The 26805-nt window shown below is 45.6% G+C and overlaps 1 protein-coding gene across 5 annotated transcripts in view; it reads left to right on the plus strand.

Moving 5' to 3' along the window:
* The window catches only part of OSBPL3 (oxysterol binding protein like 3), a 99097-nt gene that overhangs the window by 24715 nt on the left and 47577 nt on the right, over nt 1-26805 (plus strand). For all 5 annotated transcript variants that reach the window (XM_081883187.1, XM_081883186.1, XM_081883189.1 and 2 more), the window contains exon 2: nt 11718-11926. In XM_081883187.1, coding sequence (XP_081739313.1) covers nt 11834-11926 — 93 coding nt within the window. In that variant the 5' untranslated portion in view covers nt 11718-11833. The remainder of the gene's footprint in view (nt 1-11717; nt 11927-26805) is intronic.

A 26805-nucleotide genomic window follows, 5' to 3' on the forward strand; every position in this document is an offset into this window, starting at 1 on the left:
CATCAGTGCTAGAAACTCAGATATATAAGATAGACACCAAATGGCTCCTTAAACCAGGGTTACATTCGCCAAAATGGAATGCCTAGTTTGCCATTTTGGGGCCAGACAGTCGTATATTTCAATATGGCTTTTTGGTTCCTGAAATTCAGTCTGATTGTGCGGATATAATATCAGAGAGAGAATTCCACAGGATGCATTGCTAGTGTGTGAAAACAGTCAAGATCCAAGGATCCCCAGGCATGCATCTCCAGATGGTGGAGGCCTCAGGCTTGTCATCTTCACTCGTCTACGAGTGATCAATAGCCAGGTGTAAAATGCGCCTAGCCCCTGGCGAATTTCTAATGCTGCTTCCCATCCGCCACAGGCAGTGTGGCCAGTGGCGAGGGGGATGATGGAAGTTGTAGTCCAACCCCCTGTGAAGTTGATAGGAGCTGCGATATGAACTCCAGTAGCTGAGACTAAAGTAGCAGAGCCCAAACTGCAGTGGTAGAACCTCTTCTGCCTCCCTTCTGTCAAGTTGTGTTGATTCAGTTTATATGCATGCTTCCTTCAGGCAGTAGTCAGCTGCTACATTATCCTCCCAAGGACACAGCAAGTGAGCTGTACTGAAAGAGAAGGTCATAGCTGGGTAACTTTGACTGCACTGGTCTTCTGTTTTTGCCTGGGATATTCCAGATAGGTTTTTCATTACAAATCTGTACTTCGTTGCTGAGTACTCGAGTGTTGCAGATGGTTTCTGGCCATGGAGTCACTGAGGTGCCAGTCATGCTTTCTTACACTTTAATGGTTGAGAAGAGAATAAAAATTATGAAGACTCTTCAGCAGAACTGTGAACAAGTAATTACCTCCGTTTCCACACCCAGTGGTTAGGAGCCAATCAAACCAGATCAAAGATCCCTGAATAATGCTTGTCTGGTGAATATTAAGGAGATTATCTCCACAGCCACCAAAAGATAAATAAATTTGCAAGAATAAATTGCCAGTGGTAAGCTACAATATTCTTTCTCAAATCAGAAGCCGCTTTCCCCTGAATTCCCTTTGCAGTGTTTCTCTTGAGGAGTAGTTCAGCTTAACTCCTTGTTAGCACAGTTTTGTGTCAGTAAATTGCACTATAATGAATACCTACTCGGTCTGCTGTAGGGATGAGTAATGTTGTGGCTTGTTAGACAAGCATAAATCTGTGGAATCTCTCTGCTGTGTTACTGACAGCTTTCTTTTCTCCTTATTAGGCATGGGAAGGAGAACTAAAACTGATCAAGAGATAATATCCTCATAAAAGACAAATAAATGTATTTGCAAATTGGTGCCAAGTGTGTTCCATGCTTACGACTGCCAGAATTTATAGCATTAACCACACGCTGTTCCCTTTTCAAAAGGGACTGCATTACACGTTGAGTGTATTGGCAAGTAGAAAAAATGAGATAATGCGGCCCTGTAATTAGTTCCCCAGCCGAGAACAGCAAAGCTCCTCTGAGTAGCCAGCTCCATTATTCCATGTGCCACGGTGGGGAGGACTGAGCCAGGCAAAAACTTTGGGAGCTGGTAAAAAGCTTTCGGCTTACCTGTGCGGCTGACATTCAAGAGAAACACAAAAGAATGCACTAGAAGAACTAAGCGTGTACTCAGCAAGGGCTCTTAAGTTTGGCTGCATCATTCATGCGCTATGATGTTATCCTAGAGGAATGCATTCCAAAACTCTACCTTCTCCGTGAAGCCTTTTGGGGAAACCCCTGGAGCAGCAACAGCTAACCTGTGGCTCTCCAGATGTTTGTCAGGGACAGGCTGGATGAGGAGGAGTGATGGAGCTGCCAGCCCAAGAGCCCCCCAAGGAGGACTCCGAAGACGACACCCTAGAGTCCGGAGCCTGGTGGTGGGACATCGAGGAGCAGTTGGCAGAAGGGATGAGCTGGGAGCTGATAGAAGCAGGAGACTTGAGTGATCAAGGGGGAGTCAGGAGAAGGAGGGTCCTCTAGGACATGATTAGAAGCTGAGAGTCACTCCGTATATGCGGACAGTCCCACTCCTGCTGTCTCTCCTCCCCCTCTGACCCCCAGCTCCAGGAGGGTCCTGCACGTTGCTGAGCAATGTGTCAGACAGGACCAGAGGAGGAGCCAACCTGCTCAACACAGTCTGCTTGGGAGGGATCCAAAGTGAGAGGCTAGAAGGAAAGGGAATGCCCAGAGCTTAGTTTCAGCAACGCCTTTGTTGAGTTAAGATGAACCAAGGACACTGCAGTCTTGTTTTTTCCCTGCTAATAAAAAGCTAATTGCATCCTGGGTCTTCTGTGTGTATGCCTGCCTGGTAGATGACCTGGCTCATGGACAGCTCCTTGAAATTATTGAACTCCCATTTCCAATCCACCTTAGCTTGCATTGAGTCAGGGTTGAATGGAGTTGGAGTCCAGGAACATCTGGAGAGCAACAATTTCCCTACTCCTTCCACCACCACCACCATCATCATCATATTTATACCCGCCCATCTGACTGGGTTGTCCCAGTCCCTCCAGGCGGCTTCCAACACATACAAAAACAAAATAAAACGTCAAACATTAAAAACTTCCAAATGCAGGGCTGCCTTCAGTATGCTACTAAGGTTGCAGTCCTATACACCTGTAGTAGCTAATCTATTTCATCCTGACAGTATTGACAGTCACCAACATCTCCAAGACCACATAGCAGCAATATAGGCTATCTATGGACACTGCACACACACATCATTCTCCCCCTCTTTCACATACACCTTGCGCCCACAAAATCATCATTTCCAGCCCCCACCCCAGCAGTTCGAATCCCCATGATGGGGTGAGCTCCCGTTGCTCTTTCCCTGCTCCTGCCAACCTAGCAGTTCAAAAGCACGTCAAAGTGCAAGTAGATAAGTAGGTACCGCTCTGGCGGGAATGTAAACGGTGTTTCCGTGTGCTGCTCTGGTTCGCCAGGAGCGGCTTAGTCATGCTGGCCACATGACCCGGAAGCTGTATGCCGGTTCCCTCGGCCAATAAAGCGAGATGAGTGCCTCAACCCCAGAGTCGTCTGCGACTGGACCTAACGGCCGGGGTCCCTTTACCTTTTAGCCATAGAATTACTCTTCACTACAGGACCTGTCAAAGTAAAATGCAGAGTTTCCATCCATCCCCGCTCCATTGTTGAGCTGGGGGCAAATGCTGCCTTTTGCTCCAGAAGAGCAGTTGAAATGTTTCGTCTCTAATCTTTGCGCTGTGGTGCTTTGCGCTGAGATGGAGATAAAAGATCCCCCAGCGATGGACAGATAAAGCACTCTGTCTGCCCTTTAGAGAGTTATCTCCCAACCAAATGGAAAGATAAAGCTGTGGGGACTGGGAGGCGACATTTTGTGGCTTGGCGGCCATGTTGTCACTCGTGGCTTGGCCACCCATGCTATGCATGCTTACTCACTCAGGCGCAATGGGAAACTATGGTTAATGAAAACTTCCTGCGTTACCCAGCACACTGAGGAGAGGTGGGGTCTGAAGGCACAATGGCTTATGCACATCTTGGCTTATTGTGCTGAAATATGGTTGGCTGAATGCAGCCTGTGGCAGAAGCAAGGTCCAAAATACTGACTTCACAGGTCACTCTTGGGTGTGCAAACTGTCTGCAGCCTTCTAGCTTTGAATGCAACTGCAAGGGATATGCATGCTCTCTTCTGCATTATTTATTTATTTATTTCGTACACCTAGCAAAATCTGAAAGTTTTCTCTTGCTATGAGGGGTAAATAATATGCCCATGAAAATTTGTGAAACAAAAGATCCAGTAGCTGCTCTGTTTTCTGTTTTCTTTTAAATGAAAAACAGCTTTTTTGTGAGAGTCATTTTGAGCAAAGAATTGGCTAGGGGAGGTAGTGCTTGCCTTACGCCTTTTGCCTGCCTGCTGTTTTACCCATCCAGATCACTCCCAAGTTGTTGTCCCTCACTCCCCAATGCTCTAGTTGCCTCTCTGCTCATAGGCATAGCCAGGGGAGGCAGGGAGGGGCAGCCCCCCCCCTCAATAAAATTCAATAAAAAAAATAGCAAACTGAGGTTCTGCCCCCACAAGCCCCCCCCAAAAAAATCCTGGCTACTCCTATGTTTCCACTCCTCAGCATTGTCCCTCCCAAAGCTTGCTTTTCATTTAAAAATCAAGGAAACACGCGCTGGAGTGCAATGTGTTTGCCCGTCAATAAATGGCAGCTAATTCATTTGTAAGTTGGTCTGCCATATTGTCTCTGTCTGGATTCCAGAATCCAATTAGTACTGGAAAGTGATGATACCTGAGCTTTTATGGCTTTCAGACTAACAAGGGAGGACAGCAGGCTATAAAATATTTAAGAGCCCTAGCAAAAGGACGCAACAGCCATGCACTAAATAAAAGAAAGGGCTGATCACTTTGTTCAAGTGTGGTAAAGGCTGCAAAGTGTTTTCAAATTGACGCTCTCTTCAAGTCTGAAAGGCAGCATTTGTGTGTTTTGAAGAAGCATGCTTGCTCAAAGAAGAGTGATGTATAAACGCCAACGGCCCAATGGGGAAGCTCACTTTGTTTAGGGTGTGAATCGGAAACGGACAAGCTATGTTTCGAAAATCCAAGCAAGTTATTTTTATGAATGTGGAATATATTGGAGGTTAATGGGGGCAGATGGTTGCGCTTGCAACCCACAAGCCGTTCTTCCTCAGTCTAAGCTGTATAAAAGCACCTTCTGGCAGTTGTGCTAACTTAGACGCACTGCAAGGATGAGTACAATCTGATAAGCTGGTAAGGAAACCCATTGCAGGATGCAAGCAGCATGGACTGCTCACATTTCGCTGTTAGGTATCTCAGGCAGAGAAACTGAAGATGAAATTGGCACAGGAGAAGATGGTAAGGAAGGATAGGTCCAAGTGGGCTAGCAGAGGCATGGAACCCAATATGGGAAATCTCTGGTCCTCCAGGTGTTGCTGAATTACAACTCCCATCATCATTGACTGTTGGCCGTGCAGGCCAATGGAATTGGGATTCCAACAACATTAGGAGGGCCAGAGACTCCCCAAGTTAAAGCAAGATGAAAGATGAGGTCGCTGTGTGGAGTAGTAGACTGAGGCATCAAGAAGGAATGATTGGGCCCAACAAGAGAGGAGACTGGAGCAGAATGGCAGCAACAAAAGAGGCATGCATTTGTAACTGGAAGAGATGAAGGATGCAGCTAATGCTCTTGTTCCTGGGGAGAGAACCCAACACAGCCAAAGAGAACTTTCTGCCTTAAGGAAGTAAGGTGGCAAGTAGCACAGAGACTCAGAGTGGGTGGAGAATTTCTGAGCCTGTGGGGCAAGAAAGGCACACGAGGATGATCATTGTACCTATGTTGTTGTTGTTTAGTCATTTAGTCGTGTCCGACTCTTCGTGACCCCATGGACCAGAGCACGCCAGGCACTCCTGTCTTCCACTGCCTCCCGCAGCTTGGTCAAACTCATGCTGGTAGCTTCAAGAACACTGTCCAACCATCTCATCCTCTGTCATTCCCCTTCTCCTTGTGCCCTCCATCTTTCCCAACATCAGGGTCTTTTCCAGGGAGTCGTCTCTTCTCATGAGGTGGCCAAAGTCTTGGAGCCTCAGCTTCATGATCTGTCCTTCCAGTGAGCATTCAGGGCTGATTTCCTTAAGAATGGAGAGGTTTGGTCTTCTTGCAGTCCATGGGACTCTCAAGAGTCTCCTCCAGCACCATAATTCAAAAGCATATTGTACCTATAGCTATGGCTGTTTCAAAAGAGAGCTTGCAAACGGTTGCCAAGACTCAGCAGTGGTAGAAATGTGGAATCTTATGGTGCAGAACTATTCCCCGTGAGTCCTGGGGGGGGGGGGAGTCATTTCTAGGACTCAAAAGACCTTGCATCCAGATGAACCCCACACACTGATTGATAAGCTGTTTTTATTATGAGCAGCAAGGCGATCAAGCCGTTATGATTACCTGAAGCCATGTATGAGCGACTGTCGTGCTGAAAATTTCTCTGGCAGTTTCTTTTCTTTGTAACCATTCTGCATCAATCGACAAGAAAATAAATTGCCTTCGGAAATTATCAGAGGGGAGAGATTTTTTTTTAATGAAGTTCTCAAAAGTGGGCGTATAGGATTTTGGTGGCACCTACCTTACTGATGTGATGTCCTCAGGGGTTTTGTGTGTCCTTTCATTCTACATGCCTTCAGCCTTTTCAGGTCCACCCACTTTCCCCTTTGGCCCCGCCCACCACGGGATTTTGTTCAGAAGGGAATGTGGAAACCTTGGGTTAAGAGAGATTCTGCAACCCTGGTTTACTGGGAATAAAAGCACATCTAGTACACAGGGGGTTTAAAATAAAAAATAAAAAATTGACTGTTCTGTTTTTCCTCTCTTGCTTGGAATGACCAGGGTAAGAGCAGATGCTAGCAGAACACACCAGTTGTAGCCAAATCGTACTTGAATGTCTATTTTTAGTTTCCTACCTGCTTAGGGAGTTCAGCATGTGTGGTGCATTTTGGGAAAGCTCATCAGTTCTTCATAATAGATTCCATATGGCTGGCAAAAGGCTGGGGGGTGGGGTGTCCAGGGTATTTAGGAATAAAAAAATTAAAAGGGTAGGGGGAAGGAAATGCTGGTCGACTGGTGCTCAGGGGCTGTTAATAGATTATAAGTAAACTAATACAAAATGTGGTGTTGCTAACCAACCTATTTAAATGATTTTTTTTTAATTAAAGAGAGAGAAATCCATTTTCTTTCCTTTGTCCTTGTGAGGTCTTCTGTCAAAATCTTGAAATGAGCAACCTGATGGAACATAACTGACTTGATTTTTGTGGATGTCCTGGAGCTGGTCACATTGGGAATCCATTACTACTCTCCTTTTAGCTACTTAAAATACTCTGTGTAGACAAGACCTGAAAATGAGTGTGTTTTCTTTATGTTATTTCAGGAAGAATTGCATGAATGATCAAGCAGGTTGTATTTATAGATACAGTTTTGTATATTCTAAAAATACAGTGGATAACTACTGGGTTAGAGATGAGCCATAATTTCTAAAGAGCTGTAGAAAGTGCTAAGCAACAACAGAAAATTATAACTGCTCCATGGCAACTCCACCGCCAGCTTTCCCCTCTAATATTTCTTTCAGAGGATCTGAGAGCAAAGTTACGCATTGCTATGTAATAATAGTACAACAGATTGTAACAGTGAAGCATTGTGAACATGAATGCAAAGGCATACCAAAATAGTTCTAGTGTCTTGTTGAAATTATTGAAATTTCTAGATATATTTGGAACTTGAGTGTATCGACCAGGGAGGGTGTGGTAGCTGTTCAGATATTTTTGCTGTTTTCTCAACTTCCGTGCTGCTCGCCTTAAAGGTAAAGGTAAAGGGACCCCTGACCATTAGGTCCAGTCATGGCCGACTCTGGGGTTGCGGCGTTCATCTCGCTTTATTGGCCGAGGGAGCTGGCGTACAGCTTCCGGGTCATGTGGCCAGCATGACTAAGCCACTTCTGGCGAACCAGAGCAGTGCACGGAAACGCCGTTTACCTTCCCGCCGGAGTGGTACCTATTTATCTACTTGCATTTGACATGCTTTCGAACTGCTAGGTTGGCAGGAGCAGGGACCGAGCAACGGGAGCTCACCCCGTCGCGGGGATTCAAACTGCCGACCTTCTGATCGGCAAGTCCTAGGCTCTGTGGTTTAACCCACAGTGCCACCCGCGTCCCTTTGCTGCTTCAATTAGGAACATTTTTATTAGGACCCCCTCCCCAAACCCCCCACCACCACCAACGCAACCATTCAATAAACTTGAAGTATGATGCAAATAACCTGCTACATCACATGACCTACTTCCGTAAAGAACTTGTGGTCACATGCAGGTGAAAACTGAGTGTGTGGAGCAGAAATTTGCAAATTGCTGAAACAGTTCTCTGGAGCGAATTCTGTGGCCTTGATGCTGCTTAGCTGTTGCATATTGATTTCCAGAACTGTCTGAAACACCTGCACAGGCATATGTCTGCCTTCTTTATCCTGGGAGATGCTTTATGCTATAAAGTTCTCTGCTGCGTGGTCCCCCCCTCCCCCTTTCTTCTTTCCAGAACAATTAGAAAGAGTGTTGAAAATAGAAAGGCAGAGCTCATTAACCTCTAGGAGGTATTCGTGCAGTTTCCCATATGAAACGCCTAAGCAGTAATAAATTCAGACAGCAGAGCATGATTGTATCTCTGCCCCAAGACTAAATTCTAGCAGCTGAATATGCTGCTGAATTTTGTGGATGCAGGAGGTACTGTTTCATGGTAACAGAAAGTGAAATGGGTTTCACCAGGCCTTGACAGTTGAAATAGGTAATTAGAGGATTGGCTCTTCCAAAAGAGCTCTTGGGAAAAAACGGAGAGTTCCTTTTTAGAACCTCTAAAAAGAGAGGATTTGGTGCTTTAAAAGTAAACCTTGAATCATAATGGAAGAACCTTATTCTGCTAACTGAGAATATGCCCATGCCCAAGAGTCCTGTCTGGGGTTTCCCCCACTCGCTAGCAACAGTTATCCAGCGTGGCACACTATTCCTTCTCACACTTGGACTCGTGGTGTCAGGATCTTGGTCAAAAATAATCAATTCAAGAGAACCGTAGCTGGCCATACAGATGCATCAGTGCATAACTGCAGGTGTCTGTAGTTTTTGTACAGTGGTACCTTGGTTGTCGAACAGCTTGGCTCCCGAACAAATCGACTCCTGAACGCTGCAAACCCGGAAGTAAGTGTTCTGGATTAAGTTTGACAACCAAGGTATTACAGCCACATTAGGCAACTTTATAGCAGAGTTTTTAAATATCCCAGTGGTGCTTCTTAAATGTTGGTTGCTGCATACTAGCTATTGGCAGCCATTCACAAAGGCACTTGAGATGTTGTTGGTTTTTTAAATAGAAGAACGAGCATGATATGTAGTGTTTAGATCCCAGCACTTACGATGAGATGCCTTCTCCTTTCCACATCCCACTGAATAGGAAGAAAACAAATGGGGCCTTCAACAAAATCTTGTAGTTCCATTCTTTCCCCTTTCCCAGTGGCTGGACTCCTATAAGGTGTGGTAAGGCTAAAGCAGTCCGATTCATTCATCTCTATTTACCAGCTGGTTTTCTTTTCCAATTGCCAACATTCCATGGTCCCTGGAATGCTTGAGCAATACTCAATCTTCACTGGACTGTTTCTGAAGGTGTTCAGATGTTTTGTACTTCCTCATACCTCGGGGTTCAGCGGAACATGCTGAACTCTTCCTTGTTTCTCAGTAATCCACATTTTGACGCCAGTGCTGTTGGCACTCAACCACCTGAGTTCACTGTTGGAGGGAATGATGACAGATCTGGCGCCGGATTCACTGAAGCTGACCTTGCCATATGTTGTCAGTCAGGCAGCTTGGGTGAATAAATGTAGCCATGGTTCTTAATTCAGCACCAAGTAGCCAGGCATGTAATGCAACGCTTGCTTGCTGCAGACAAAAACAAAACAAAACAAGGTGAACTGGGGTTGTCTGGGGAGCAAGTTAGTAGAACACACTGCATGAGGCATAAGACCATAAAACTGATTTTAGCAAGAGCATATTCTGTGGCCATTGTGCAGACAGGAAAAACTGCAGCGGCGATATCCGAGCATTTTTTAAAAAGCAAACTCTATAAACTAGACATTGGTGCATGGCATTAAAATGATTGGATTTCATATCCTGAAAAGAGTTGTTGGCAAGACGTAAGAAATGCTTTGCTTAGATTGTTTATATATCGTCAGCTTATATATTGTCAGCACTACTAGAGTCCAAGAGGACAAGATGAAAGTTAAATATTGATCAGTATTCTGAACCCTCCCCCACGTATTACATGTTACATATTACATTACGTATTTTGACCACTGTTGAATAATACAATATTTTGTGTAATAGTACAGTAAGAGACTTTCTTACCTTCGAGTTTGTGAAAGGTGCTGCCCTTTAGTCAAGCTTTTATGAAGTGGGAAAAATCTGTTGCCATGGTTACTCTGGCTCACGTTTTTTACATTGTCACTGGGACTACCAGCAAGGTTCTCGATGCAGACTGCCACCTTGGTGCTGCTATTAAATATTGTTTTCTGCCAGACTCGACAACAGATGCCTACTTAAATACCTGACCTCATCATGCACTGGGATTGCTATTGTGCGGCAGTTAAAGGTGTTGTGTTCTTCGGCAATTTCCATAAATGGGTTTTCCACCAATCTTATTGACATTGTTAATACCTTTGCCTCCTTCTCTATGGAGGTCAGTTATTGCTCTCTAATCATTCCCTGTGGGTATTTTCTGTTGTTTATCTATGCACAGCTGACAGGTTTTTAAATGCCCACACCTTCAAGTGCTGCTTCAGTAATTGGGCAAAAAACACAACATTTTTAAACAACAACTTGGATGTGTTTAAAAGGTGAAAATGACTCCCCTGATCACCTATAAAGATAAGGTGGTCCTAGAAGTATTGTCTTCTGGTAGAGGTATGGTTAGTATGGTCTGTGAGCTCTGTGTATCTGTATGGATACATCAGAACAAGCACCCCCAAACTCGGCCCTCCAGATGTTTTGGGACTACAATTCCCATCATCCCTAGCTAACAGGACCAGTGGTCAGGGATGATGGGAGTTGTAGTCCCAAAACATCTGGAGGGCCGAGTTTGGGGATGCCTACATCAGAAAGTCAAAATCTCTCACCTAAACATCTCTGCACATGGAATCCATGCAGATCCAAGAGCTGGGAAGCATTCCCACAAATCATTCCACCCTCTGCCCCATGCCTAAAACATAGTTGAGGGCTGACATAGCGTACTGGCTTAAGCATGTGGGTTCGAAGACCCTGATTCAAATCTTAGCTTTGGACATAAACACAGTGGGGCTTGTTGCAATTAACAAGGGCTTATCCAGGCTTAACTTTTCCTCGGCACTATTGAGACATGGTCTGTCCTTTAAAGCTTTATGTCTGAGTGCCCTTTCTTTTGCTACAGAGCTTTCCCCACAAAAAAATGTTCTTTAAAGCGGGGAAAGTTTGGGTGTGTGTGTGTGTGTGTGTGTGGCCAGAAATGCTCAGCCATGGAGTTTTAAATCGTGGACCATGCCTGGGAAGAGTGGAGGAAAGTATGGATAAGCCTCAGTATGAAGTGTTAAGAAATACACTCCGGCACTATGTAAATTATTCTTCCATTGCTAATTTTTTTAGTTCTCCCCCCCCCCCTTTCAGAGCAAGCTCTCTCAATTATGCTCATGAACAAAAGATAAAATGATATTTCATGATAAAGAAATGTACAAGAATTAAAACTTCAGCAGGTAATAAACCTTAAATTGAAAAAGAAAGAAAACCCTGCCAGTCTTTATTTTCCGACCACTTCTATAAACTGTCCGAGAAGTGGGGCTAGCAGGTTGTTCCACAGTAATCAAAGGCCGTATGTATCCCTAATATTACCTGGTTCCTATTCAGTTTCTTTTTTAATGCCTCCGAAAAAGGTAGAACATTACGCTAAATAATACTTCATGTCCATCTGCCTTCCCTTTCTTTTGAGACCTATTTCAACACTACTCATCAAGTCTTGAATGGTACCCTTCATAGCTTATTGGTTTGCTAATTTTATAGCAATTGTGTCACGTTGCATTGCTGAAAATTTGAACTCTTTATTGTTGTTAGAATTGCTATTGACTAAAATTGATGGTGTGCTGTTGTCTCCTTTTCCTCCCCTCACCCTCCTGCTTTGTCTTTTAGGAATTTCCTTTGAGCACCGCTGGAATGCATTTGGAGATGCGATGACTCCTGCCTTTCTCTCCCATGTCTTCTCGTTTTGTCGTTGAATTGGTACAGAAGAAACTGTTTCGGAGACCATGACTGAAGAAAAGAATCTTGGTGTGTCTCAGAAAGTCTTGTCGCCTTCAAGAAGTACCAGCAGCTGCTCCTCTAAGCAGGGGAGTAGACAGGTAAATATAAAGTGTTTTTATCATCCCCATTGTGGTGTAGTGGTTAAGAGCAGTAGACTCGTAATCTGGTGAACTGGGTTCGCTTCCCTGCTCCTCCATATGCTGGGTGACCTTGGGCCAGTCACACTTCTTTGAAGTCTCTCAGCCCCACTCACCTCACAGAGTGTTTGTTGTGGAGGAGGAAGGGAAAGGAGATTGTTAGCCGCTTTGAGACTCCTTAAGGGGAGTGAAAGGCAGGATATCAAGTCCCAACTCTTCTTCTCCTTTGTTTAACACCACTGATTGAAAAATATAGATCAAGATCTGTATAGAAATAGAGATCAAGGTTGGAAACCTGTGGCCCCCCAGCTGTTGTTGGTATGACCAATGGTCAGGGATGATGGGAGTTGTAGTCCAACAACCTCTGGAGGTACCACTGTTTCCCCACTCCTGTTGCAGATGATTCACTACCTGATTGCTTGCCCTTTTTCACTGTTTCTGGTACTTAGGATTAATTCACATGACCAAGCTGGTGTTCAGAGTATGTGGGTTGAGTTGATCTGTAGTGAGTTGGTTCTGCCTTGGTTTCACACAACAGGCCAAGTTCACAACCTGGCTTTCAGTAACATTTTAATTGGCACTGCTAGTTCCCCCACCCCCTGCCGTGGATTTCAATACAGTGGTACCTCAGGTTACGTATGCTTCAGGTTACATACTGTGATGGGACGATGAGCTGCTTGTGCGTAAAATGCAAGTCCCTCAGAGTTTGATCAGGCTTTCAAACCTCTGCCTGTGACGGAGCCCCTCCAGCATGGCTGCGTCAATCACTAGTAGAATCCGAAAGTGGCTGCTTTCGGAAACGTTTCCAACATAAAAGCTCCTTAACGGAAACACGTCGTCTGGCCTCTCGGCGTGACAGTTTCCGTCGAGGTGTGGGTGTCCCTATAGGAGGTCCTGAGACCTCCCCACTGGTTTCGCTTGAAGCGTCTCTGAGCCATCCCTCCGACTCACTTTCCCTTGGATTTCTTGCTCGCCCTCTACTGGTTCCCTCTTCCGCTGCTACTGCTCTCTCACCCTCAGTGAGCCTTTGCGCCTCCGGCGCTTTAGATGTCAGTTCCCTGACATCCACCTCCCCTCCAGGGCCCCCTTCACCCCCTCCCGTCTCCTCTCCTACTGGCGGTGAGGAGGTAAAACCCTTGAAAGAACCTCCCTCATCTTCCGACGTCGCGAACACTTCCTTCCACTTGTTGCTGTTCCTACTCTCTAGGTACTCTTCGTCATCAGAGTCCACTCCCTCTTCCAACTCCGACTCCGCGAACCCTTCCATTTCCTCTTCCTCATCGGTGGTGCCGAAATACTCCCTCCTAAACCTTGCTATCGGCTGAGGTTTCCTCGGGAACCTTTGATGGAACGTTTCTGTTAAAACCTCGTCATTGACTTCCTGCGCACTTACCCAGGTGTTTTCTGACTCCGGTTCCCCTTCCCACGCCACTAAATACTCCACCTGATTTCCCTTCCACCTGGAATCGAGGATTTCCGCTACATGGTTGCGGCGTTCCCTCTCTTCCAAGGCTGGTCCCCTGACGTGCTCCCCTTCACCTCCTCCCCTGTATGGTGACAGTAACGACCTGTGGAACACTGGGTGCAATTTCATGTGATTGGGTAATCGGAGTTTGAAAGCTGCCGGGTTGACCTGCTGAATCACCTCAAAGGGTCCCAATCTTCTGGGCCTCAGTTTCTTACAACCCCCTTTGAACGGCAACCCTTGGGTTGACAACCACACTTGATCCCCCACCCTTATGGTTTCACCTTCCCTTCTGTTCTTGTCTGCCTGCTTCTTATATTGTGCCTTAGCCCTTTCTAAGTTGAGCTGGAGCTGCTGATGGATGGCTTCCATCTCTTCTACAAAATGTTCAGCCGCTGGGACGCTCCATCTCTCCCCTCCTTCCCCTGAAAATGCCCTGGGGTGACACCCGTAATTAGCCAAAAAGGGACTCATCCCTGTGGACACATTCTCCGCATTATTGTAGGCAAATTCTGCCAACGCCAACTTTTCGACCCAATCGTTCTCTCTGTCATTGACATAACACCTAAGATATTGTTGAAGAATGCCATTTGCCCTTTCCGCCTGCCCGTTGGTTTCAGGGTGCCGGGCAGTTGAAAAATTGACTTCCACGTGTAACAAGCTCATGAGCTTCCTCCAGAACCTGGAAGTAAATTGTTTGCCTCGATCTGAGATCACCCTCGAGGGAGCCCCGTGCAACCTAAAGATATGTTCCACAAACAACTTCGCCGTTTCTTCCGCTGTGACTGCATGTGAGCATGCTACAAAGTGGCACATCTTAGTTAACAGGTCTACTACTACCATGATGGCTGTTTTCCCCTTGGACCTTGGCAGATCCGTCATAAAATCTATTGATATCGCTTCCCAAGGCCGTTCTGGTGTGGGTAAAGGTTCTAATAACCCTGCCGGCGCCCTTCTTTCCCCTTTGGCTCGCTGACATTGGTCACACCCTCTTACATACTCCCTTACATCTTCCCTCACCTTAGGCCACCAAAATTCCCTGGTAACCAACCACATGGTCTTGTGTTGCCCAAAATGTCCCGCCGTGGGGCTATCATGCAACTGCTTGAGTACTCTCCCCCTCAATTCACCTTCGGGTATATACAGTGCCCCTTTGTAATACAATGCCCCATTTCTTTCCTCAAAACCTCCGGGGCTCTCGCCCTCCCCCCTGAGACCTCTGAGCTTATCCTGGGCATATTCATCATTTTCCGTTTCCTCCACCAGTTCTCGTTGCCCCACCATCGCCGCCCCACACACCCAGCGGTCCTCCGGGATGACATGTCTCTCTTCGATCACCCCCTCCCCTTCCCAATATTCTGGTTTGCGTGAGAGCGCGTCCGCCCTGACGTTTTCTGGGCCTGGCACATAACAAATCTCAAAGTTAAATTTGGAGAATTCCTGTGCCCATCTCACTTGTCGTTGGTTGAGCACTCGAGCTGTTCTCCAATACTCTAAATTTTTGTGGTCGGTGCACACTTGCACCTTGTGTTGTGCCCCAATTAATAAATGTCTCCACCTCCGGAATGCTTCGTGAATGGCAAGTAGTTCCCTGTCATACACCGTGTAATTCCTCTCGGACTTATTCAGCTTCCGCGAGAAGAAGGCACACGGTCTCCACTCCGACGCACTCCTCCCCGGTTGAAGAAGGACCGCCCCTACCGCCCGGTCGGATGCATCTGTTTCCACTCTCATGGGTTTTCGTAAATCCACATGCAGAAGTTGTTCTTCCGAGGCGAAAGCCCTTTTCAGTTCTTCAAAGGCTCGATCCGCCTCTGCCGTCCAAACAAATTTCTTCTTGCTGCTGAGACAGTCGGTGATGGGCGCCGTCAAGTGGGCAAAGTTCTTGATGAACTTCCGATAAAAGTTCCCAAATCCCAAGAATCTTTGCACGTCCTTCTTGGTCTTCGGTGTCTTCCATTCCAGTACCGCTTGGACCTTGCCTGGATCCATGGCCAATCCCTTGTCTGACAAGCGGTACCCCAGGAATTCCACCTCCTTGGTATGAAACTGGCACTTCTCCAGTTTCACCCACAGCTGGTTGGCTTGCAGCCTGCCCAACACTTCTCGAACGTCCCTCACATGCTGTTCCTCATTTTCCGAATACACCAACACGTCGTCTAAAAAGGCCACACAATTCTTGTAGAGCAAAGGTCCCAGAACGTGGTTTATAAAAGCTTGAAAACACGCGGAGCCCCCTTGTAGACCGAAGGGCATAACGAGGTATTCAAAGGCTCCCAACGGGGTAAACATGGTGGTCTTCCATTCATCTCCCTTCCTTATGCGTATCAGATTGTACGCCCCCCGCAGGTCCAGTTTTGTAAAAATCTTTCCCTTCCTTACTCTGGTCAAAATGTCATCAATTCGGGGCATAGGGAAAGCCAGGGGCTCCGACACTGCATTGAGGGCCCTGAAGTCACACACCAGTCTCGGTTTGTCTGTGTTCTTTTTGTCCACAAAAAACACTGGGCTGCCCCCCACCGCTCGGGACTCTCTGATGAAACCTCGCTTCAAGTTTTTGTCAATGAACTCCCTCAGCTCCTGCATCTCCCTGTCTGACATGGCGTACAGCTTGCCTACTGGGAGTTGGGCCCCTGGGAGTAGGTTGATTTGACAGTCAAAGGGTCTATGCGGTGGCAGTTTGTCTGCTTCCCTTTCGCTGAATACGTTGCTCAGATCTGCGTATTGCGGGGGCACCTTCCCTTTGTCCATCACTTCCATCCCCGCTAGGGTGACTCTGTCTCCTCCCGAAACCTTCCCCTCCTTGCAGTGTTCTAGGCAATGCGCTGACCCAAAGGAGACCACCCTCTGATGCCAGCCCACTAGCGGATCGTGTAGCGCCAGCCAGCTCATCCCCAAAATGATGGGCGCTCCTCCCAGGATGGCCACATTAAACGCTATCTGTTCGGTGTGCCTTGCCACTCTCATTATCATCGGGACAGTCTGTTGGCTAACTTCTCCCCCCAACAGCTCTCTGCCGTCAATCGTAGTCACCTGCAAGGGGTTACTTAAAGGGATAGTCTGTATCTGGTGCTCAGCTGCAAACTCCTTACTCATGAAATTACAGGAGCTGCCTGAATCCAAAAGCGCCTTGACCTTTAGTGGGTGTCCGTTTGGCAGTTCTAGTAACACCTCTATCACTAAAGCGGGTCTGGGGGGTTCTGGCATGGGCACTTTCATTGCTCTTTGGCCTGGCTGCTGTGCCCCAACGGTGGCAGCCAGGCGTTGGCTTTTACTTGCTCCTTGCCTTCCTCTTCCTTTCCCCCAACAGCTCCTGCCATCCCTTGCCATTCCTTTCTTTGTGGGCAAACTCTGGCAAAGTGCCCTGGCTGTTGGCAGAGATAACATCTCTTGGCGCTCTTTCCCTCCTTCTTCCGCCCTTCACTGGGATTTGAAACTGCGCGCGCCCGCGCTGTTCCAAATTCCATCGGCTCTGCCGGCGGGAAAGGTGGCTCTGGAATGTCTGGAATGCGGAACTCCCTCCAACGGTCTCCTTTCCCTTCCCGCTTTTCCATAGCCCTCGCCTCCTGGCGCGCTCCTATGGCCAGCGCAGATTTGGTTAACTGGTCCATAGACTCCGCCCTGGGGCCCCGGGAAAGCTCATCTTTGACGGTTGAAGAAAGCCCCTCTTCGAAAAGCATTTGGATGGGCTCCGCCGATAGGTCCCACCCCAATTTGTGAATCAACATGGTAAATTCAGTCCAGTACTCACGGACAGATCTGCTTCCTTGCTGGCAAGCCATTAACTGCCTTCGCACCACCCCCTGCTCAATATCGCTGGAAAACATCAGGTCCATGGCACGAAAAAACTTCCTCGTGTCCTTTAAGATCTCATTATTCGCTGCCATCAGGGGTCTAACCCAATCTTTCGCCCCGGATTCGAGATGGCCAATCACATACGCCACTCGCGATTCCTCATCGGGGAAGTCATCAAACTGCAAGTTTAGAGCGTATTGCATCTCTGTTCTAAAGGCATGATAGTTCCTGGGATCCCCCCCGAATTTCTGCACCAATCCTGGCACCTTTCTGGCGAGCGGGGTGGTTTTCTCCTTTCCCTTTTCTGCATCCTGAGCCCTCCTCTCCTCAAGCCTCGCCGTTTGCAGCGCCAACTGGATCTCCAACGCCCTGTACCTTTCTTCCAGGCTTGGACCTCCTCCAGCTGCTCCTGCTTCCCCGGTTCCGGCTGGATTGCTCATGATGCTTCTCCCTGCACAAGCTGGCTTTCGGAGACTTTCGGATTGCTGTGATGGGACGATGAGCTGCTTGTGCGTAAAATGCAAGTCCCTCAGAGTTTGATCAGGCTTTCAAACCTCTGCCTGTGACGGAGCCCCTCCAGCATGGCTGCGTCAATCACTAGTAGAATCCGAAAGTGGCTGCTTTCGGAAACGTTTCCAACATAAAAGCTCCTTAACGGAAACACGTCGTCTGGCCTCTCGGCGTGACAGTTTCCGTCGAGGTGTGGGTGTCCCTATAGGAGGTCCTGAGACCTCCCCACTGGTTTCGCTTGAAGCGTCTCTGAGCCATCCCTCCGACTCACTTTCCCTTGGATTTCTTGCTCGCCCTCTACTGGTTCCCTCTTCCGCTGCTACTGCTCTCTCACCCTCAGTGAGCCTTTGCGCCTCCGGCGCTTTAGATGTCAGTTCCCTGACACATACGCTTCAGGTTACAGACTCCTCTAACCCAGAAATAGTACCTTGGGTTAAGAACTTTGCTTCAGGATGAGAACAGAAATACGGAGCCATGGCAGCAGTGGGAGGCCCCATTGGCTAAAGTGGTACCTCAGGTTAAGCACAGTTTCAGGTTAAGAACGGACCTCCAGAACGAATTAAGTTCTTAACCTGAGGTACCACTGTAGTAATATTTCATTTTCAATTGTGCCAGAAAGTACATTTGTATAAAAGAGAACATGATGACACATTCTTAGGCTGTGTGTGGTTGAGCGGAGACGTATAAAAAAATTGGCCATGTATGCATGCTATAGATAATTGCAGACCAGATAAGGAAAGTCGATTATGCAAGGACATAAGAGCGTGCTGGATCAGGCCAGTGGCACTTCTAGTTCAGCTTCCTGTTTTCTCAGTGACCAACCCGTTGCCTGTGGGAAACCTGCAAGCAGGACCTGAGTTAGTGCAAAAAACAATCTTCTCTCCTGCAGGTTCCAGATAATATGGTTTCATATTATCATGGCCCCTTGCAAATTCCTTTAGAAAACCAAGATCATGTTGATACTGGCTTTCGTTGTAAAGATCTACCAAAATCCATGGCACTTACCACACATCCGCACTTGAGTGGACGTTCAGAATTTGGTCACACACTTGGAATCCTAAGGACTGGAACCTTTTTTAACAATCAAAAGAGGCAGAAGAGGGGGGTATGATGGATTAACCAAAGATCTGTATCATCCATTGTTTTGTTTCTAAATGCTAGCCATCCAAATGCTTCTGGGAAGCTTATAAGTTCACTCTTGTTTGCTCCCAGCATCTGTTACTTAAAAGAGAGAGAAAGGGAGATTCTGAGCACAAAGATCTCATATTAAAGTGAAACCTGAGATTCTCAAATACATTTCTGAATGTTTATAAAGTAAAAATACACATGCATATAATTTTGAATCAAAATCAGTGCAAGAACCCACACACCCCAATGCAATTCCTTATTTATGAATATTTAGAGATTTAGCAAGACTTGCACTTTTCCTCTTCTGTTCCATTTGGCGTAGTTGCCCACCCCCACCCCCCTTTCAAGCACATACAAATACTGGTTTTAGCCGGACTTTCTGCTTTCTTATTAACCGGCCAAGTTGTCTGGGAACATTTCCCACTTTTTCACACTGTCTGTGCCGCTGATCAGATTAAGTAAATCAGATTATGTGGAAGAAGACTGTATAAACAGCTTCAAGGGATAACAGGAAGTGGGCAGACATTTTGTTTATGTTTTGACGCATCCCTTTCCAGTGGTTGGGCGCAAGGAAATATCTCTGCTGTTAGGGTTGCCAGGGCAACCAGGATATGGGATTTATCCTCGGCTGAAGCCCAATCTGTCTACGGTTGGATTTGGTCACTTTATTAAACACCTCCCTATGTTGTCTGCATGAAGGGGGGCACCACGTGATTATTGGGGAGTTGGGGTGCACTCCCGGTCCCCATGCTGCCTGTCTCTGCTGGGGACATCCATATTTTAGTGTGGTTGTCTGTAATGAAGAAGCCCATGCACAAGTAGCCATTGAGGCTGGCCCATTGAGATAAATGGGGCACTGCCTTACCAACCTCAACCAGCTTACACCTGCCTGCCTTCTTTCTTACATCCTGTCACAGGGTGTCTCTTCCTGTTCTTGGCTTTGGCTCCCCCTACTGTTGGTCTTCCTGCCGTCTGCCCTATCAGTCCCAATTGAGGACAAACCACCACTGCGATCATCTGCTTCTGCCTAGGTGTCATGTACTGAGTTGAATAGGATCCAAATGCAGCAGTCTGATTGGTCCTAGAACAATCCAGCAGTATGATTGGTCCACAGGAGCCACTCAATCCAGCTCCAGATGGAAGTGAATCCACAACCTGATTGGCCTACAGGAGAATCCCGGAATTAGCCAATCACATGCAGCCAATTGTGTAAATAATGTATATAAAGCAGATATTTTGGGGGAACTTCCATTCCTCCTCACCACTATGAGCTGGATAAAGAGCATGAAATCCACTCTCGACTCCGAGTATATTTCAGTAGGCTTCCAACACAATCGGGAAAAGAATAATTGAGAGCCCCTATCTTTGAACTCCAGGACAAAGCATACCTTTGTGGTAACTTTTCCAAACTGGCTTTCCAACTTGCTTAGTTTTATTGGACAAAGTGCAGAACATGTGTAGCAAATCTTCAGCTGGCGGTGGATACCCCCAAACAAGTCTGGAACGTTCATGAATTAAGTTTCAAGCACGGAAGTGTGGTGTTAAATAAAGCTATATGAGACTATTGATTGTCACTTTAGTTTTGGCACAGCGCGGCCTTTCAATATAACTTGGGTGCTGAGCATTGTTCACAGTACATGGTGGAGGTAACCAGAACAAACCAGCCATGCCTACTCTTTTTTAAAAACCATGCTCATTTATTTCAGGGAATGGGAAGGCTGTGCTCAATGCCCATCTGTCCCAGAACAAAGAACCTCTGAAATGTCCCCATGCCACATCCCTACTAATGCTATGGTAGATTTGTTGGGTGCAGAGAGGTTTCTCACATCTCTTTCCAGTTCAGTCCTTTTAAATGTATTGTGTGGTGGGGGTTGTTGTGTTGTCTTTGTTCTTATTTTTAGCATGCATCTTGTGTTTTTTTTAATATTGTAATTTTATGCTGTGAGCCGCCCTGAGATCTACGGGTATAGGGAGGCACAAAAAATTAATTAATTAATTAATTAATTAATTAAAAAAAGTAAGCATATTCCTGGGTCACAAGGGGAAAATAAGAAGGGGGTGTATGATGCATGCTTTCACAAGACAACAACAGAGAAGCTACAAACTCCTAATGCGATACGATATGATAACACGATACGATAATCTTTATTGTCATTGTCCCATACAGAACAATGAAATTGAAAAAATCTACATCAATTCAAAAACCAACAAGCCTGCTATCCCAGCCTGATTAGTCCCCTAAAAACTCTGATACCCCATAATTAAATACAATATACTCCCATAGAGACTACCTTACACTGTGTTTAAAACCAAAATCGCATTTTAATGGAAACTCTTTCTCAGGCGGCTAGGCCTAGACTTTATAACCCTGTACCTTCTTTCAGAAGGCAGAAGCTGAAAGAGATCATTTCCGGGGTGCGCACTATCCATGCGATGAGGTTCATGGAGATTTTACTTCCCTTGAGAGTGCCTCTGTCCCTCTTTCTTTCCCTTTCTCTGATGCCCTCTTGCATCTCTGCCTCCCAAAGGCTTGCACAGATGTTTGTTGCAGTGGCCCTGGCTACAAGCTTCCCAGGCGAATGGTACTTCTGGGGCTGGTTTCCTAGGCCCCTGTGGGGCAGAGTAAGAAGGCGCTTCTCTTTGGGGTGGGGTGGGGGGCAGTTCAGAGACCAAGGATGGCCTCTGCAGCTGCCCAGAGGACTCTGAAGGAGAGGGGAGAGGAGAGGAGAGAATGCTCCACAAAGGAGGGTGTTCAAAAAAGGATGAGAGGCTGCCAGCTCTGCAGGCGAGAGGTGACATAACTGGGTTTCTGAGCCCCACAGGGGTGCCGCAGAAAGAATGTAGTTGGTCAGGGTTGAAAACCTCTGCTCTAACTAACCAAACCTTAGCTCTTGGTCCTCCCGTGACGTTCCTGCTCTTTTAGCTCGAGGTCATGTTTCTATTGCAATATTTATGAGCAAGCAAGGGATTACAGGTACAGCTGAAGACTTCTTTTAGTTTAGTTTACCACCACCTCCACCCCCGCTTTAGCTCCCATTTTTAGAGGGAAGCCATTGTTTTCAAGCCATCATTTGATGGCACTATTCTTTTGCTAGTGCATAACTGATGACTTTGGACTGTGGCCACAACCTTTTGAGTTGCTAGAAGAATCTTTCATGGGTATGAAATAATAAGTTTATTTGATGGTGATTATTGATACCATTTTGTAGGCATAAGATAGGGTTTGGGCATCACTTCTTTGGATCGGAGGCTTCTTTGTTCCGGCCCACATTCGAGATGCCCCACTTCGCTTTGAACCCAAGGCAAAGCTTTGCGCTGGTTTCCCCAAACTTCAGATGTCTCCCCACTCCTATGAGAGTAGCCAGTGTGAGATCAAGCAGGAACTGCCTCGAAGTCACGAAAGAGGAAAATACAGGCTTGTTGTTGTTTAGTCGTCTTAGTCGTGTTCGACTCCCCGTGACCCCATGAACCAGAGCATGCCTTGGAGAAACTAAATTTCTTCTCAAAGCTTCTCCTTTTTCATGTCCACGGAGTTTTCTTGGCAAAATACTGGAGCGGTTTGCCAGTTCCTTCTCCAGGTGGATCACATTTAGTCTAAACTTTCGGCTATGATCTGTCTGTCTTGGGTGGCCCTGCATGGCATAGCTCATAGTTTCTTGGAATCATTCAAGCCCCTTTGCCACGACAAGGCAGTGATCCATGAAGGGGAAAATACAGGCTACATCCCTGTAAATGGCTGGAGCTGGGGAAAGCTAACTAAACAGCAAGGATCCTTGGGCAGTGGGGTTCATGTTAGGTGTTGGGCTTCCCTACAATCATTTTTTTAGGTGCAACCTTTATTTTTCCTCTTCATGGCATGCATCCATGTATGTCTTCCTATATGATAGATTCCCAATATCCTAAGTTCTGAAATTGATTCAAAGCTTTGGGCACAGCCCACTTTGCTTCTGGTTGCTTCAGAGACAACCTGCTTCACTTCAGCAGAAGTCCAAATGCCTCCAACATGACCCTCTTCAGTACAATATTTGGCTTTATCCAAAACGGATGCAACCTCCTTCTACAGAAGGTGGATTACAGAGTTTGTTTCTTGTCACTCAGAAACAAGCAAGCAAGCAATCATTTTATTTGTATGCTGCCTTTCCAAAGTTAAAACCACGCTCAAGGTGGCTTACAACATATTACAAAATACGTAATTAGACGTAAACAATAAATGCAAACATCAAAAAGTGCACAACCAAATTGAACCATTTCCACATAAGTCATAAGATCTAAAATAAAGAGACAAAAAATTGATATCAATACAGTGGTACCTCGAGTTAAGTACTTAATTTGTTCCGGAGGTCCATACTTAACCTGAAACTGTTCTTAACCTGAAGCACCACTTTAGCTAATGGGGCCTCCTGCTGCTGCTGCTGTGCCACCGTAGCACAATTTCTGTTTTCATCCTGAAGCAAAGTTCTTAACCTGAGGTATGATTTCTGGGTTAGCAGAGTCTGTAACCTGAAGCGTATGTAACCTGAAGCGTATGCAACCCGAGGTACCACTGTAATGGCAACAATAGCCCAATTGTTGTTAAGGAGTCTCAGCTTTTGTAGTTGGAGTCAGTCCCTCCCTGGTCAGGTGGGAAAAGGCCTGCAAGGCAGGGAGCAGGTCTTCCAGGACTCACAGCCAAGACAGTCTCTAGCCTCTTCAGCAGCCTCATCTTTTGTAACTGGAGTATCTCCCGATCTGCTTTAGATTTTTTATAGAAATTGAATGCTGTCTGGACTGTAAATATGAAACCCAGGGGATTTGCATCTGGTTACGCTGGGATTTGTTTCAGCTTAACTTGCAGACCTCTTTAGCTTTATTGTGTTAGATGTTTTGTCTGGGGACAATTCTTACCTTGCAACATGCAAGAATTGTGGCTGTCTGCTGATGTTTTTATATTCCAGAAATGTGCTAGATGTGAATTGGAGGAATTACTGTTGGCAGGATACTGGAAGGGAGCAAGACCCTGTTCAAATTATTACTGTTTGGGTCTCCATTTATTACCTTTTCCCCCCCTTCCACCTTGGCTACTCATAAAACCAAATCTGGCTTCTGCCCCCATCATGGTGACTAAACTTTTTGTATCACTTGGAAGACTCTGACAGTGGATTCCATTTCTTTATTGTAGTTCACTGTAACAGTAGCTACTAATGCAAAGCAATATTTGCTACCGCCACTGTATTCTGAATTTAAGAGTCAGTGACTTTGCTGAGCTGCAGAATGAAAAGTAGCAAATCAGTCCTGTGCTCTTTTCTTCAAAACTAAATCCCAGTGAGTTCAATGGGGTTACTTCCAAGTAAGTGTTCTTACAGGCATAGATGCTTAAGAGTGTATACTAATGACAAAAAAGAACAATATTGAGAATATTTGGGTCATGTGTGGTACCAGAGAGAAAGCGTAGCAATGCTCTGGTGGGAGTAAAAAAGAAAATTTAAATTTAAAACCATTTGTGCCAATTTTATGAACCGTAACAAATGTTGGTGCTGCTGATGTAAAACTCTGTCTTCCCCCGCAAAGATGCTTTCTATTTTTGGCGCTTGCAAATACTCACTACAACAGACTGCGTTTTATTCTAGACAGAAGTCTGGCGCTGTCATCTGGTACATTCGAGGAGCTATAAGAACAAATTTCAATCTGATAGTTATTCTGGTTCATCGCTTCATTCTTTTGATATGGCTTCTACACAATATGCATACTGTGCATTGGAAAATGGGTGGCTTCTAGCTTTTTGCATTTAATATCATTTTAGCATCCAGGGCTTTTAGAAATGGGCTATAATTGTCTTACTAGATCACTCCAGCAATCCATCTTGTCTAACATTCTGTCTCTATGGCTAAATGCCTACATAAGCTAACACATAGGACATGATAGAGATATGGTGAATGGGCTGGCTCCCAGCATCCTTCAGTACATGAACGGTCCACCTTAATTATAATGACTAATGAGCATTGATAGATGTGTTATTCATTAATTTGTACAATCCTTTTAAAAGCCATCTGAGTTTCGGGCCATCACCTTTTTGGGCCATCAGATCATCTCATGGCAGGAAATTATTTCAACAGTTCGTAGTGTTTCCTCCTCCTGCGATGAGGCTACATTTTAATATTTTAATGTTTCAGTATTTTAATGTTGTATTTTAATTTTGTTTTTAAGTTGTAATTATTCAACTTGTTTTTATTATTGCTTGTAAGCTGCTCTGAGCCCCGCCTTAGCTGGGGAGGGCGGGGTATAAATAAAAATTATTATTATTATTATTATTATTATTATTATTATTATTATTATTATTAATACCCCACCCACCTGGTCCAGCATTGGACTGACTGGGTGTTGCAATTATAGAATTATTCATATGGTATCTGCTCTGTCTCCTAATACATCAAATATGCATGGTGAAGGGAGCAGAAGGCCGGTGGTGATCCTGGTGTTTCAAAGAAGAGGCTATGGTATTTGAAAGAAGAAACGCTGGAGCAATGTTTACTTTCCTCCGGGCTTCAGCCTAGCGTTTCCAGAGGTTGTATAATGTTGGGCTGTGATATGTTTCTGGAATGTGAACTGGCCACAAATTGCATATTGCAAGATGAGAATTTTCCCGGCAGAAATGACATGAACTGAAATCCTCATCGTGAAGTGCTAGTATCTATTTCATGAACCTTACTTGTTGTCCTAGAATCCCACAGGCTGCTAAATGAATATTTTTAATGACAGGGTTTTGATTTTCTGATTCTTCAGCTGGGATGCGTGGCACCATTTCCACTATCTTGCATCCAGGAGCCAGGAATACCTGCAGATATTCCTACAGTCTTGCTGCCTAGTAGCAGCAATTAAATCCATTGCATTCAGCGTGAGATTAAATTGATTGTGTGGGGCACTCAGCTAGTAGCTGGACTCAAAATCTGAAGAGGCAATTTATAATGCATCATATTAGCTAATTTTAATGGAGAAATCCATCTAAACAGCGAAGCACTTCTATTCCCACAACAAACAATTTGGTGCAATTGTGCTCTTTTTAATGTATTCAGTTGTTGTACAGGCGATCACAGGTTTCGTACACTGGTCCTAGTCTAAATATTATATATTTATGTGGGGAAAATGTTAGGAGACCTCTATTCCCTTCAGCGAGCTGGTTACCAGAGTCCTCCCAGAGAAGGGATTGATTTTTAAACTACTCTGGGAATTGTAGCTCTTTGAGAGGAGTAGAGGTCTCCCTGCAACTTACATCATCCTTAACAAATTTCTGTTCCCATGATGTTTTGTGGTGGGGGAGAATATGACACTGATTTAAATGTTTAGTGAGAAAGGGAATCACTGTATATGTGTGTGCAAAATCTTGCACTCAAGGGTAGAACTACCCTGTTAAGGTCATGCATCATTTAGTCAATCTTAAACTGCAGAATTGTAGGTTTCAAAAGAATACTTTCATGCAGAGCAACTCTATCTTTAACCGAAACGGAGCCTAGTTTTGTGACTTTCTTTTTTTCCTGTTTTTGTTAAAGGACAGATCTACTTTTATAATAGTCCTCTTCTGCTCTCTATTACGCATGTTTTCAAATGCAAAGATATCTTTTGCCTCCGTGATGACTGAGACTTCAGGCTCCAAGTGACAGACGCCATACCTTTTGTCTGCTGAGAATTGGTAATCTGCCCCCTCAGTCCCATTTTAATTAGGTATTGTCAGTTTTAATGAAAAGGCTCATTGGCAGGAAATCTGATGAAATATGAACCTTCAAGCATCCGCAAAGACTCTTTGAGTTGTAGTCTTTTTTTTTTTCCTTTTTCCCTCCTTCCACAACAAAATAGTTGATGGGGAAGCCAAAATGTCCCTCTCTGAACTATAGCCATTTATTTCTGAGGGCCTCGTCCCACACGCTCATTTTGTTTTCTGGCGCAGGTATCTGACAGCCATACCCTCACG

The sequence above is a fragment of the Podarcis melisellensis genome, assembly GCF_964234715.1.
Source record: "Podarcis melisellensis genome assembly, chromosome: 12".
Taxonomy (NCBI): Eukaryota; Metazoa; Chordata; class Lepidosauria; order Squamata; family Lacertidae; genus Podarcis; species Podarcis melisellensis.